The 15,301-nt window shown below is 42.1% G+C and overlaps 1 protein-coding gene across 1 annotated transcript in view; it reads left to right on the forward strand.

Moving 5' to 3' along the window:
• INPP5F (inositol polyphosphate-5-phosphatase F) overlaps positions 1-15,301 on the forward strand; it is a 67,904-nt gene that overhangs the window by 13,649 nt on the left and 38,954 nt on the right. The window contains exon 2 of the mRNA XM_028512489.2: positions 3,547-3,627. Coding sequence (XP_028368290.1) covers positions 3,547-3,627 — 81 coding nt within the window. The remainder of the gene's footprint in view (positions 1-3,546; positions 3,628-15,301) is intronic.

The following is a 15,301-nucleotide window of genomic DNA, read 5'->3' on the forward strand; positions in this document are numbered from 1 at the left end:
TGGAGTCCTCATTGCATCCAGTCCATATTTGAGTGCCTGTGGTGTGTTAAGCAGCCCTCTAGACAAGAAGGGGCTGACCCGAGCTTTTTAATGATGCCGATGGAGGCGGTCTCGACCCTGGGCAGGGACAGTGGCAGTGGGATGGAGAGAAGTGACTCATTCATCAGCTATTGAGGGGTTAACACCAATAGGACTTGTGAATAAGGAAAGCATTTTGCTGGGCGGAGGAGGGCAAAGGGGGGAAATTGGCACAGCTGTAATAGAATAAACAAGAATAAAAAAATAAAAATAAAAGGGAAAAAAAGAAAAGCATTGTGGATGTCGCCCAGGTCCTGCTTGTGAAGCTGGGCTGATGGTGGTGAGCTGAAACTCCCATACAAAAACAAAATGAGAGCATTACACCTGGGAACATTTGGGAGGGGCACTTGTGGTGTTAGACGTGTGTTAGAGGGAGCCCTGGTCTGAGACTGGGAAATGGTGTTTTTATTTTGATACGCTGTGTAGTATTGGACAGCCGCTTTACCTCTGCCAGCCCTGATGTCTTTATCTGAGATGACCGGATGACTTTGACCTTACCGCTCTAAGCAGTAAACCCTTCTGACGTGATTCACAGCAAATTATCTGACTTCCACTTGCCTCTCCATTCTGTATCATACATTCATTTGTTCACCCAGCTTTTTGGAGCTTGCTGTGTCATGCACTAGGGACGTAAAGCTAAATGAGACTAGGTCTTAACGAGCTTCCTGCTCTTGATGAGCTTCCCGCTCATTCAGGGAGACAGGAAAGTCAGTAATTAGGTGCATTAAACCAAAACAAGGTGCTATGCTGGAAACGCGAGCGAGGTTCAGGGGAGTCACAAAAGAGATCCTGATCCAGTCTGCTGGGCGGGTGGAGGAGGGAATGTGTCAGGGAACACCAGTGACCCTTGCCCTGAGTCAGGAATGAAGAGCAGGCAGAAGTGGGTGGGGAGCAGCATTCCCGGGCCAGCCTGTGCATACTTCTGGATGCCTGGAGGAAGACCAGGATGCGGGGGGTGGGGAGGCAGGAGGAGGGTGGATGGGACCAGCCCATGCAGGGCTTTCCAAGCCTTTCCAAGGAATTTGGACCTCCTTTCTAAAGCTGTGGGGAGTAGAAGTAATACAATTGGATTAGCAATGTTCATATTTATCCCTGTTTATGCCTAATGTATTTCCTTCACAATATTAGTGGTAGGCAAGCTAGACTTTGGGGGGCAAAAAACGTTATTTGAGATAAAGGCAGTTATTACATCCTGATAAACAGAGCAGTTTACCAGGAAGATATTATAGCCCTGATTTAGATATGCCTAACAACATAGTCTCAAAAACATAAAGCAAAAATTAAGAAGGAAAAATGGAAAAAACACAAAGCATGAGATTAAAAAAATAAACCCACTGCCAAAACGTATTAGGTTAAACAGTAAAAAAAAAAGTTAGCAAATACATAAAGGATTTGAACAAAATAATCAACAAAGTTGGTATAATGAGCCCTAGCCCTGAAGTTAAAGAGTGTGTTCAGGTGTTTGAGGTCCATAGTAAGAAAGACTTTTATAAACATGGCCTGGCGAACAAATGTGTAGTACCAGAAACAAAGGTTTCATGACGTGTTTACCCTTACGTGATGCAGTTTTTATTTTTGTTTTCCTAGAAAACTCTAAGTGAAAAATATGTATGCTTTTGAAATACACATAGAACATCGACAAATTGACTTTCGGGATGCCCTTCACCACACCAGACCTCTGCTGTCCCTCTGTTCTTCCCTGTCCTCCCCCCCGCTAAAGCAAAGCTGCCTTTGACTCCTATTTTTACTGAGTCAAGGCCATCCAATCTGCTCCTCTGCTTCTCTTTCCCATTTCTATATTTAGCCTTTCATGTCTGCTTAAAAAAAGTGACTTAGAAAAAAGTGGTACCCTCCCTTTTCAAAGGTTAACTTTTACACCTGTGCTTCTAATGTCATCATCTTCTGTTTTTGTTTTTTTTTCCCCTTAATATCTCTGGTTTTTACATCTGGACATTTCTCCCTGGTCATCCCACTGTGAATTAATCTTAATGGGTTTAACTGGTTCTCTTTCTGAACCTCAGAGACTATCAGTGACTATTATTTTTAGTCTTTATTCCACAAACTTGGTTATTGGTTTTGTTTTCTCTAGTTTTTTTAAGCTAAAATTTTATTTTTTATTATTTATTTTATTTTATTTTAATCATTGTTCAAGTACAGTTTTCTCCCCCCTACTCCCATTCCAGCCCACCCACCCAACCCTCCCCCTAAAATTTTATTTTTATTTTTTTGAGTGGCTGATGTATTCACATGGTTCAAAATGCCAGAGGTGCAAAAAGGTCTTGAGTTAGGAGGGTCTCCCCGACCTTTTCTCCCAGCTACTGCACACCCTGTCCCTTCTGTGCCCTCTTACTCTTCTAGTCCATGTCCTCATCCTCTTCCACTGGGGACAGACTCAGTGTTTCAGCGTCACCTTTGATTTACTCTCTTTCTGCCCTTTATACAGCTTCCTTCGAGGTGTTTCGTGTTCATCTTTTCTGCATTCTTCACCTACTCACTGCCCACCGCACTCCCCAAGCTAGGATAGCTCTCTGTTCTCTCTAGCCAAGACTTTTGCAATAACCTCCGAGCTCCTTTTCCTGCTGTCAGTGTCCACCCCTTTTCAATGCCATCAGCTCATTGCTGGCTGCCATCTTGTTCTACATGTCATTCTCTGCCTGCCTTGGTCTTCAGGGAGCGTGGGCTCGTCAGCCTTATTCAGGTCCCTCCACGATTGTTTACTTCTACTTTTTCCAGTCTCACTGATTCAGATCTCCACTATATCCATTGGTCTTCTGTTCTGGACTGTTTGCTTCTTTATTTTTGTATCTCCTTAGCCTGAGATAGTGCCTGATTCCTGGCAAGTACTTGAGGGGCATCAGTCACTGGCCATTCTTGGGAGAACTGAGAAAACAGCCACCCGAATCATTGTCTGTTCTGTGGCTGAGGTGAGGAGCCCTGATTGGGGTGCCTGGTACACAGTAGGCACTCAATAATAACTGGAAGTAGTTCCTATTATTTTTTGCCCTAGAAGTCCCATAAAAGAGCAGCGGCCTTCTGGATTCCTTTGCTTGGTGTAAGTGTCTTTGGGAAAGGGTGCTTCCCAGACTGTGATCCAGTGGACGTCTTGATGACAGTTTTGCAGGCCTGGCCTTGGGGTTGGGACTGGCTGGGGCTGTAGGACTGCGGATGACTGCCCCCTCTGCTGTTCTGTAGTGCACCGGCCTCTTCCCTCCACTGCAGGGCGCCAGAGTGCTGCCTGCAGTCTGAGCCGAGTTTCAGAATGTCAGTTTTCCCCCCATAGCTGACCTTGCGGCAGAAGCCTTATTTAGGCCTTGGGTTTAATGCTTTTTCAAAAGTTGCTTGCTAGTAATGTATTCAGTTCTGGGTGTTTGTAACTGCTCCTTTTGCACATCGATCATTTTTTAATATACCGTTTTCATTTGTTTTCTGATGAATGTTTTCTCATGTCTGTTTCTTCTTTTATTTTAGCTACTGATCTACTTCTTGCCTGGAATCCCATTTGTTTGGGTTTGGTGGAAGGTGTTATTGGGAAAATTCAGCTTCACTCAGGTATGTTTCCGTCACCTCCTTAAACTTGTCAAATTTAATGTGGCAATTCTACGACGTTTTGTTCTTTGAGGATACATGTCGATTCTGTTATGGCTTTGATTCTTTTGTCTTAATTATGGGTCTCCCCAAAGTGGGCATAGTTCCATATAAGCTTCATGAAATAAAAATGAAACTTTAGAGAAAAGGAGGCATAATATTACAATTCTTTCTTCCTTTTTACAAAAAAAAAAAATCAGATGCCTACCACGTGTCAGGAGTTGTGCGAGTTGGTAGAACACAAGAGTGAGCAAAAACTGACCCATCCTCACTGTCATGGATCTTACACTGTGGGAGAGAAGACAGACGTTAGTGAATAATCACTGAAGTGAATATATAATTATTCGATAATGGTGGCAGGTACTCTGATGGAAAGATATCCCAACTGCACTGATTTGAAGGGAGAGGACAGTGGAATGAGGCTGGAGAGGTAAGCAGGTGGCAGCCCATGACTCATGGCTTTGGGTCAGCTGTCCATTCCTGACACAGTCAACTCTGGGCAGGAAAGGGCATGGGTCTCTTAGTATGGAATGTGGTCCTTTCCAGGAGTCCTCTCTGGTCAGGCAAATTGATGGAAGGTCCAGGTGTGTCCAACCTTTTGGTGTTTCTGGGCTACACTGGAAGAAGAAGAGTTGTCTTGGGTTACCCATTAAATACACAGATACTAATGAAAACAAAAAAAATCTCATAAAGTTTTAAGTAAATTTATGATTTTGTGTTGAGTTGCATATAGCCATCCTGGGCTGCATGCGGCCTGTGGGCCGCGGTGGGCTCCCTGGACAAGGCCCTCTCTTTGAAGGACAGGCACCTGTGTCCTGGGTTTAAAGGTAATTTTGTTCCTGAGAAAAATAGATGTTTTGTGGGTCCCAAAAAGTTTTGGAAAAGACTAAATTAAATAATTTAAACATTAAATTTAAATATCTATTTTTTCTTTTGGTATCAATTTTAATACGAGTTATGAGCTATTGGAGGCTTTACCATTATTGCTGGGTATTTGGGAGTAAAAAGTGTGCTCCTTTTTATTGTAAAATGGAATTATTTAGCATTTAGGAGCTAGGTTGATTTCTGGGTATTATAAAGCACATATTGCTGGAGACAACCTAATTTTCCTTTGTTACATTTTTTTGGTTGTTTTTGAAAGTCTGTTTTCATTATGAACTATATTTTAGATAGAAAAGCTGTTTATCACAGATATATGGCACAGGTTATTGTAAAACAAACACGTCCCTACCACCCAGCTCAGGAAATGAAACGTGAGCAGTGTCTTTGGAGCCCACGCTGTGCCTTTCTCAAGCATACCCTGTTTCCTTCCCTTCCCGAGAGCCTGCCGCTTTAGCCTCTGTGCTTACTCCCTTGATCTTCATTATTGCCTGTGTTATATATGCATCCCTAAACAATGTGTTGCTAAGGATTGTATTTTGGGGATTTTTTATAGCGATATGAAGCTGTTAGTGTTTTTTTCACTTTTGTCCTCTACTCAACTTTATATTTTTTTAGACTTATCCATGTTGATGTATGAAACTTTAGTTCCTTCTTTACAATATTGTATGAGTATATCATCCTGCTTCCAATCACTGGGTAATAGCATTCTTTCCTTTCCCTTCCTTTCCCCTTTCCTTTCCTTTCCTTTCCTTTCCTTTCTCCTCCTCTACTTCCTCCTCCTTTTGTTTGTTTGGGGTTTTTGTTTTTGTTTTCTTTTGCTATTATAAATCATTCTGCTACAAGCATTGTTGTGTATTCTACCTTTGATAGTTTTAAAATTCTTTCGATACAGTGGAGAAAAGCATTTAGACATTGCGTAACCATGATAAGTATTTCAGTTAACTCTCCTACCTGTCCACATTTACATACATTTATTTTTAATTCATTTATATGCTGACAAGATAATTTCACAGCTGAGTGTTCTGAACTAACATTCATTTTCTATTGTTTAAATGAAGTGTATGAAACTTTTGAGTTATTTTTCTTCAATTTGAGTCACATCTTGGAGCAGTGAATAAATCACTGAAATCAATCAAAAGACCTGGATTCAAGCTTTATTTATAAGCTTTGAGATATAAGGGAAGTTACTTAACATCCTTTTAATCTATCTGTTGTGTAACAAGCCACCCCAAAAGTTAGTGCCTTAAAACACCAGTTTGCCAGTAGCTCATGAGTCTGTGGGTTGACCCAGAGGCCCTTCTGCTCCTGGGTGCTGTTGGCTGGGGTCCTTACTGCGGCAGCCGTGAGCCCAGGTGTCTCGGTGTTCCTTCACGTGGCATCTCCTGCCGTGTTCTCTCATCTCTCGTGGGTGTTCTCTCTCCTGGACACCCCTCCTTTCAGGGTGTTGTTCTCCAGAAGACAAGCCCCAATGTGCGAGGGCTAATCAGACATCTGCTTGCGTCACTAAGTTTGCTAATATCCCGTTGGCCAAAGGAAGTCGTGTAGCCGAGCCCAGGGTCACCGTGGGAGGGGGACATCACAAGGGACAGCTGGTTCATTGGGGCCACAATGTCCCTGAGCTTCTCCTTTGTAAGCGGTAAAACACGAGTAAAAATAACTGCCCTCTTTTTTTCCTAAAGTATTATCAGTCTCTGTTGAGATAGTATGCTTGAAGGTGCTTGATAAATTATAAATCACTATTTTATCAAGACTCTTTTGCTTGCAAACATAAATCTGTCAGCTTATGCAAAACAAAACAAAATAAAAAGCAACCAAATGTTATGAGGAACCTAAGGAACCAAAACCAAGAAGTGGACATTGTATAGGATCCGAGGTTACTTTTTCTGGATGCACGTGGTTTCTGACCACCACTTCTCCATGTACCTTTCCTTCTTCTCTCCTTTTGGCTTCCTGTCTCCGTGTATGTAGGATAGAACTTTTGCCCCTATATGGTACTCACACCAACCCTTCAACCAACCAACATCCTACAGTCAGTGGAGACTGATGGGCTATCAAGGGTTGAGTGGGAGTCCAGTTCAGGCCCCTCGGACAGAGACTCCTTTCGGCCCACTGGGCCAAGGGCCTTCCGTGGCCACAAAGTTCAGATGTTTTCGAGAGGGGCGCCCCTCTAGGCAGGAGGGGCAGTTAGAGCAGTAAGGTCTGGACTTGGCAGACAACCCCAAAATTGTCCCCTACAAGCGGTGTGCAAATACGTAACTGGTCAATGAGTTCACGGTGCTGTGAAAGCGCCGTCATTAGGTGGTGAGGTATGGTCATCTCCTGTGGTCAGCCCCACTTACGTGTACTGCCCCTTCTTGCACCGCTTGCCTTTCTTTGGAGGAGAAACAAAAAACAGGAGGTTGGTAGGCAGTAGGGGTCTTCGTTGTATAGGATACTTTGGAAGAGGGAGAGCGGGGGGATAGAGTGAACTGGAAAGGGTTGCAGTTTTCCACTTTCCTAATCTCTGCCTTTTTTTCTCCCTTGTCACATCACTTTAAGGTTTGGCTGTTCACAAAGGGGGTGGAGAAGAAACACAGGAAAACTTTGCTGGGCCCCCCTGCTGCTCTTCCCCCACGGAGAGAATTGCAGCCCCACCCTGTGTGTGTCATGCCACCTCGACTCCTCGATTTTTGAGCATTCATCTTATTCTTCTTGCCTTCTCTTTCTTCATTCTCTGTCCTGGGATGCCTCCCCCGTTCCCCGCACCCCAGTAGGTTTCTTGCTGTGGCCACACCATCAGCCCGGCCCATGGGCGGTGTGCCCGTTCCGCATTGGGCTGAGGGAGTCACTGCAGGCATACTTCCCATGGAGCATCTTACCTTCTGAGGGTAGAGGATGAGGGGCAGAAACATACGCTCCCAAACGTCTTCACCCTCCTACTCACTCTCCACATATTAATGCGTGATTCTCGTTCTTGCCTGATGAGATGGGAACATAAGCTTATTTGAACAGATGTCATTGACAGCCTTAAAACGGCGTGGGTGAGCCCTGCTGCTCTTCGTGACTGTCACTGAACTCTGAGCTCTGGGAATGTAAGCAGGCGTGCCTTGGGAGCTGTGTCAGTTTGCTCAGACTGCCGCAGCGAAGTTCTGCCGGTTGGGTGGCTTGAACAACAGACATTTATTTTCCCAGGATTCTGGGGGTTGAAGTCTGAGATCAAGGTGTCATCAGGGTTGGTTTCTTCTGAGGCGTCTCCTGGGCTTGTAGATGGCCGTCTTCTCCCTGCGTCGTCACATTGCATTATCTTCTCTCTACCTCTGTGTCTGTGTCCAGGTTTCCTCTTAAAAGGACACCAGTCATACTGGATTAGGGTCCACCCTAATGATCTCATTTAAACTTGATGACCTCTTTAAAGACCTTTCTTTTTTTCTTTCTTCAAATACAAGCAAAATTTTATTTAGAAAGTCAAAGAGGTAGAAAAAGTGAGCCAGCCGGGCTGCGTGGGCTCAGGAAATAAGTTACAGGAGCACAAGAAGGGCCTTTGGAGCTTAGGAGAGAGGGAGAAGGGTGTGCGCCTTGAGGGAAGAAGAGGGGGACGTGGCTGGGAACTCCAAAGCCCGCAGACCACACAGTTAGTTGCCTTGGGCCGGGTTACTGCACCGAAGCCTCTGTTGCTGACTCTGAGACAAAGATGATAACACCCCCTTGCTGCAGTTGGTGTGAGATTTCATAAAACTCGCGTAAAGTGCTTAGCATGGTCCCCGATGACAGTAAGCAGTCAGTGGATGTGGGCTAAAGTTGTTTTCCTCCGTTTTGAAGGTAACTTGGAGGGGTCAGCTAGTCTGTTTGTTAGAGCAACTTGAGTTCTGGCTGTACAGTTTTGAAGAAATGTTAAACTTGCACTGTTTTTTCCAGTAATGTTAATATTTGCTGAAACTATAGTGATTTTAAGGTCACTAAAAGACTACATGGTGGAGATTATACAAAGTAATGTTTTTAGTAGTAAAATGTTAGTAGCATTTGTGAAGGTCATATTTCATAATCCGCGTGCCCTTTTAAAAAAATGCTTGGTGAAAGAATTTCAAGTATTATTTGGTGCGGCATTCTTTGCTGAGGATTGCCCGTGCTTTCTGAAAGCTCTGCCAAAACAGTGGTTCCGTTAACTCTGGTGCCTAGAAGACGCCTATTTAAGACTGCTAAGCTGTCTTCGGTGTAGAAGGCCTCTTCCCCAGACATCTTTCATTGACACATTGAGACATTCATCTCATCTCAATGTCTCGATCACATTGAGACACTCATCTCGGATGGAGACAAGGATAAGCTCTGTTGGGGTGAGAAATATCTGGGTATAAAAAAGCAAAAGTATATATTCCATGGTATGTTCAGAAATGGTTTGAAGAAAAAATTGTCAGGACTCGTGATTAATTTGGCAATAGAGGCTCTTGATTTAGAAAGGAAGGGAATCCCTACACGGAGTATTGAACAGCCACAGACACAGCTCACTCAAATAGCTCTCCCTCATTAAAATAGTACTTGCCATCTGCCGTTTCTCCGCTTTTGAAGTGGTGAAGATGTCTCAATCATTAAAATAGTGAAATGTATTATGCATAGGGTTTTACGTATATATTTTTAGTCTGCTGCTGTCTGTGGGGACTTTCTTGCTATGACACTAAGGACGTGAAATATTTTACATATTTCAGTGATGAATGGAGTGTCACTAACATTGCTTTATACTTTCCTGAAAGGCCATTAGAACACCCCACTCCTCAAGGGCACTGGAGAAACGGGCAGGGGAGCCTGGCGGGGCCCTTCAGAGCGCTCAGCCTGTGCTGGAGCTGTGGTTTTTGGGTCATGCCTTTACATAGGGCTTCCTTTTTCTTTCTTTTTTAATTGTTGTTCAGTTACAGTTTACATATTGCTTCTATTTAAATACGAGTTTCATTGTGTACAATTGCTTTGGGAGAGCAATAGATTGTTTTATTGTCTACTGACAGCTCACATTATTGAAAACTTGTAGGGATCGTGATGATGGTTGCACAGTTCTAAATCTGCTAAATCGTTGCATATGTCCTTCCAGCGGGTGAATTTGATGGTATATGAAGTCATTATGACATATATGGTATATGAATCTATTAAAAACATTTAAGCCAGAAAATAGCCTTTATTGTAGCCTGTTGTCATTGTTTTTTATTTTATCTTAGTTAAAATAATTAAATATATCTATCTTTTGGTAACTGCTTGGTGATTTTTTTTAATGTACTAAAGTTACCTTGAGGGAAGTATTCTAAAGAAATAGCATTATTTGTGACATAACATGTCTACCAAAATAGGAATGACTTAAAATATAATTTAAAAAAAGAAACAAAGAAAAAAGATAAAACGAAAAATATAATTCAGTTATAGTCACTTCATATTCATTTTGTCATTCATGTTTGTTTTGGAGGTAAGATTTTCATTGGTGACAAGGTACCTGTTAACCCTTAAACGATCGTTTAATTGTAGTTTAGTGGACCTATTCTGTTAATGGTTTGGGGCAGGAAAGTGGTGTGAGAGGTTCCGTTCTTTGGCATCTTTTCATTGCTCTTTTTTGCTTCCCTTCTCTTCCATGTACTGTCCTTAGCACCTGTATGCTAATGGCCTCTACCTTCTCTCTCTGCTCCCCTCAGCCTGTTCTGTCACTTTATGCTGCAGATACTTCTGCCATTCTCTTGTCCCTAACCTGAGCTCCGTAGTGTAGATGGTCCCACCTCCTTGGTAGGAGCAGTGCTTGAACTAGATACCTGAATGTGACCCACAATGCTGGGCTCTCCTAAGCATCGTCAGACAAGCACGCTTCTTATTTCTGAGCATATTTGTGACTGGCAGATTTTATATTTTCAGACAGAGAGACACTTTAGAGATAAGCCAACTTGAGCTAGACTCTTCAGCTATTCCACTTGGATTCCCTTTTCTAGTCGTAAACCCACTTGTTCTTAAACCCCAGTTGTTTTCCTCAGTGATTCCTGTGGCAGTGGTAGTAGAAGTTTTCAGCTTCGGCAAAAGTTGTTATGGTGAGAGTACATGTATGGGCCACCTGTAAAGGTGCTTTCTATATTTATTTCCTCCTTTATGTATTTTTTAAACATTTAATCTTATTTAACATTTTGATGTGATTGCAATTAAATTATTATCAGGTCTAGTTGTGTTTAAGAAAGGAAATTCTTGGTAAATATAGTAAGTTCTCACTTACTTAGAAATGGCCAGTATCAGCCATTCAGAGCTGAAAATGAAGGTTGATTCATTTAATTGACTCAGTGATCGGGTTTGTTACAACTTGTGGGCTTGGATCCTTTTAGGAGGGGCCAGTTGCTTCTGGCCTTGAAAGGTGTGTCACCTTTCAAAGCAGTGACTTACCTTCATGACTATAAACCTGCATCATGAATAAAAACCCCAAATGTACTTAGTATACTTAATTATACTTAATAGGTAAAGAGGTAAGTACTATATTAATGTTTTCAATAAACATATAAGAAAACATCTTAGCACTTTAAAAGGATAAGCTGTAGTTATCTAGAAAATATACTTTTAAAAAGTATCTTTTTTTTAAATATATTTTTTAAGATTTTATTTATTTATTTTTAGAGAGGGAAGGGAGGGAGATAGAGAGAGAGAGAGAAACATCAATGTGTGGTTGCTGGGGGTTATGGCCTGCAACCCAGGCATGTACCCTGACTGGGAATCGAACCTGGGACACTTTGGTTCCCAGCCTGCGTTCAATCCACTGAGCTACGCCAGCCAGGGCCCAGAAAATGTACTGTTATATAAAAGTTCATTTTGCCCAAGGATACTTTAAAAGTTAGACTTTTCTAGTTTTCTAAGACTATTATTGATATAAAAGATTTTATCTTTTTATAGAGTATAAGATTATTTAATTTTATAGCAGTTCATTGTTAGGGATTCAAATCCATCCTAAGTGTCATAGGCCAGGCTGAATATGCTTCTGATGTCACTGTTCGGTAATTTCAAATGGAGCCTATTAAAGTGCCTCTTGTCCTGGACGCTCTCTCTATGAGTCATGGTCAGTTTGCCGTAAACCCAGGCTTAGGAAACCTTCCTGAGCTGCGGAGCAGCCAGTGAAGAAATGTTGAGTAGCTACTGTGTTTGGAAGATAAACAAACTAATAATTAACTCTTGAATCACTGAGAGGATTAGATGCCCAGTATGATGCACTTTTAGCTACCATGTACCTGACGGTGAAAATAACAGCACTGGAGTGGTTGTATTGTGGTAGTACTTATAATTCTACTTAATTGTTATAATATTCCCTGAAATATAGTCTGAGATGGATAGTACTCTATTTCCATTAAGGAAAAAAAAAAACCACATTTCCCTTGATGTGGTTTAAAAAAATAGAAATGGCTTTGAATATAAAACAAAAATTATATTAAACATACCATGAATTCATAGCTTTAGTAGAAATTTAGATTCATGCTCAGTTTGCGTAAACCTATGTTGCAGACTCATGCTCATACTCATTTAGAAGTACCAAGGGGCCAGTTAATAGTTTGTGCAGCAGATAGCAGTGAAGTCGGTTTTATGCACACGTTGGGCTGAATTTAAATTCCTGCTAAAGATTTGTAAGGATGAAAAACATGATCCTTCAAATTGGAACGTAATTTATCTTGAGATATCTCACTTATTAGATTCTCTTAGAAACATAAGTATTTTTATTGTCAGCTTGACACAGAAGGAAGGAAAAGTGAACTGAATATAATCCCCTTTCCTAATCTTTTTTTCCTTTTTTTAATATGTATATATTCTTAAAGATTTTATTTCTTTATTTTGAGAGAGGGAAGGGAGGGAGAGAGAGAGAGAGAGAGAGAGAGAGAGAGAGAGAGAGAGAGAGAGAGAGAGAGAGACATCAATGTGCAGTTGCTGGAGGTCATGGCCTGCAACCCAGGCATGTACCCTGGCTGGGAATTGAATCGGTGACCTTTGGTTCACAGCTCACGCTCAATCCACTGAGCTATGCCAGCCAGAGCTTTTTTCTTTTTTAAAAGGTTTTATTTCTTTATTTTTAGAGAGAGGGAAAGGGAAGGAGAAAGAGAGGGAGAGAAACGTCAATATGTGGTTGCCTCTCATGTGGCCCCCACTGGGGACCTGGCCCACAACCCAGGCACGTGCCCTGACTGGGAATCGAACCTGTGACCCTTTGGTTCACAGCCCGTGCTCAGTCCACTGAGCCACACCAGCCAGGGCCTAATTCTTCTTTCTTTACCAGCACATCTCCATCCTCTGACATATCCAGTGCAAGTGCAGGTGCCTCTGTGGCTCATGGAGGCATAATCAATCTGCAGAAGCCCTTCAAGAATTTAAATATTTACATTTGAATATTATGTTACCAGAGGGGAAAGGGGAGGGAATTTCAGGGGGAAAGGGGAAGGGTTTACAGGAACAAGTATAAAGGACACATGGTCAAAAACTGGGGGGGCTGGGGGGGCTGGTGGAAATGGGAGGGAGGTGGGGAGGGGTGGGCTGGGGTGGGAGTAAAAGACAGGAAACTGTACTTGAACAACAATTAAAATAGAAAAATGACTTTGGAGTGTATAGTATCCACCTAGTTTAGTATTTATTGGCGGGTGGATGTAATTATACGTTCTGCGCTGGCCCCTCCATTCACTGCCGGCTTTGAGTGTTAAAGCAGCAGGTGCTCCGGGAGAAGCGCACCTGGGAGAGGTGCGGGGGTGCTTTGTCAGCAGGAATGCAGTCTGCAGTGTGGAGCGAGCTGAAAGATGTAAATGTATGAGAGTCATTAGCAGCCCCAGTTTCCCTTTTTATTTTCCCCTTTGGTCATAACATGAATGTTTATAAAGAGATACAGAGAACCTGGAAAGTGTTCAAAAGAACAATCGAATTTCAATATTGGCAATGCCAGTGTTTTTGTGGGGAAGGGATGCCTTTTGGTTTCCCAAGTGAGCTTATACATGGGGGAAAACTTCTGTCTGAAAGTTAATAGTTTTATGTTTTGGTATTATATCACTGGATGGTTTATTGGAAAGACATTTATTACATTTGATTATGCACATTATGGTTGTCATAGCTGTAATTTATTAAGATTACAACTCATGATGTCAATATAAAACGGACCCAAAGTAATGAGCTGCTGCAAGAGGGCTTAGCTTGGAAGAGGGCTTCCCGATGTTGGCCCGTCCGGTCGGCCCCCAGCACGCTGAACTGTTCAGTGTGAAACAGAAGTCACTCCTGTGAGGTAGGGAGACCTGGGGTGAGGATTTCTTTTTTTTTTTTTTTCCAACAAAATGCATTGACATTCAACAGCATATTATGTTTTATGTGCTTTATTTATTATGTGTTAAGTTTATTGTGCTTCGTAACCTTGATTCATGTCTTCCCAGTACACAGTAGGTCCTCGGTTAATGTTTAATGATAATGAATAATGAGGTGGTCTGTAGAAGCCTTGAAACTTTGGAGTAGATTTCCACCCTACTTTGTAAAGAATTATGAAACACTTCCAAACTCTTGCATTTTATGAAATGCCTAAAGCCCATCTTCAAAACACTGTTCCTGAAATGCGAGTTGATTCATGTTTGGAGGAAAAAGTAGGGGAAATTGAAATACTTTGTTATATTTTTCTGCAATAAGAAATTCCTGAAATTTTAATTTTTGGTGTTAATAAAAATACTTAATATTTTTTCAAGTGTATAACCTTAAACTGTGTGTGGTCTTTCATAGCTATTTCTCATTTAATTAAAAATTGTTTGTGAGAAGTAATAGCTTGTACTGGAAAGATAACTGTTGGGCCTCTGGGTATTCTTTTCTTTCTCTCTGATGTTTATTAAAGATTCCTTGCCCTGGCTGAGTAACTCATTTGGCTGGAACATCATCCTGATATCATGTTCCCCGGGAGAGAACGGAGTCAGGGTCCCCCGACCGCCTAGCTTGTTCCTTGGTTCTTGTCTCGATTGCAAGACACAAATTCAAGCAAGACACAAACCTGTATGGTGGAAATGAGATAGCAAGTTTATTTATGAAAGACAAGCACAAAGTTGCAGGCAGGCACCTGACTAGTCAGAATGCCCCACGTATGGAGGAAATAAAGTTGTTAGTAAGTTTGTTCTATACACTTGATCTGAGGCTACAAGTGGGTACTTAGCTAATTTAGGTACACCCGACTATTGGGACTCAGGGGTTATATACTTCAGTCAGTTTTTAGGTTCCCCTTCTCCTGCTTCTAAATCTTGGGAATAATGTGCAGCTACAAAGGCTTTCTTTCTCAGTTAGCAAAGGCTCTTTGTCTAGTGAAGTTGCCACAGAGGCTTCCTTTCCCAGCACAGAGTTCAAGGACCCCCCTCCTCCTGCACCGTCGTCGCTGCCGCGGTGATGTTCCGAACACCTGGCACTGGGATCTGACCAGGCTCAGGGCTGCTGAGTTAATTGCTGAGACATGACTCCCTTGTGTTTCCAGCCTCCTGTTTTAAGTTCTTCATTGGATTGTAATGGCAGGGGCTCTCCTTTTTTTTCCCTCCGGCTGCTTATTTCCAATTGCTACCTGCAGTAACACTCAAGGTTGTGAGTTTGATCCCTGGTCAGGGCACATATGAGAATCAACCAATGAATGCATAAATAAGTGGAACAATTTGATGTTTCTTTTTCCCTCTTCCTTTCCCTCCCTCTCTCCCTCCCCTGCCGCATCTCTTCCTCTCTCTCTGAACTCAATGTTTAAAAATTTAAACATTGATTTCATTTGTTTTACCATCTTCCTTTATTTCTCCTTTCCTCA

Source organism: Phyllostomus discolor, chromosome 5, assembly GCF_004126475.2.
Source record: "Phyllostomus discolor isolate MPI-MPIP mPhyDis1 chromosome 5, mPhyDis1.pri.v3, whole genome shotgun sequence".
Classification (NCBI taxonomy): Eukaryota; Metazoa; Chordata; class Mammalia; order Chiroptera; family Phyllostomidae; genus Phyllostomus; species Phyllostomus discolor.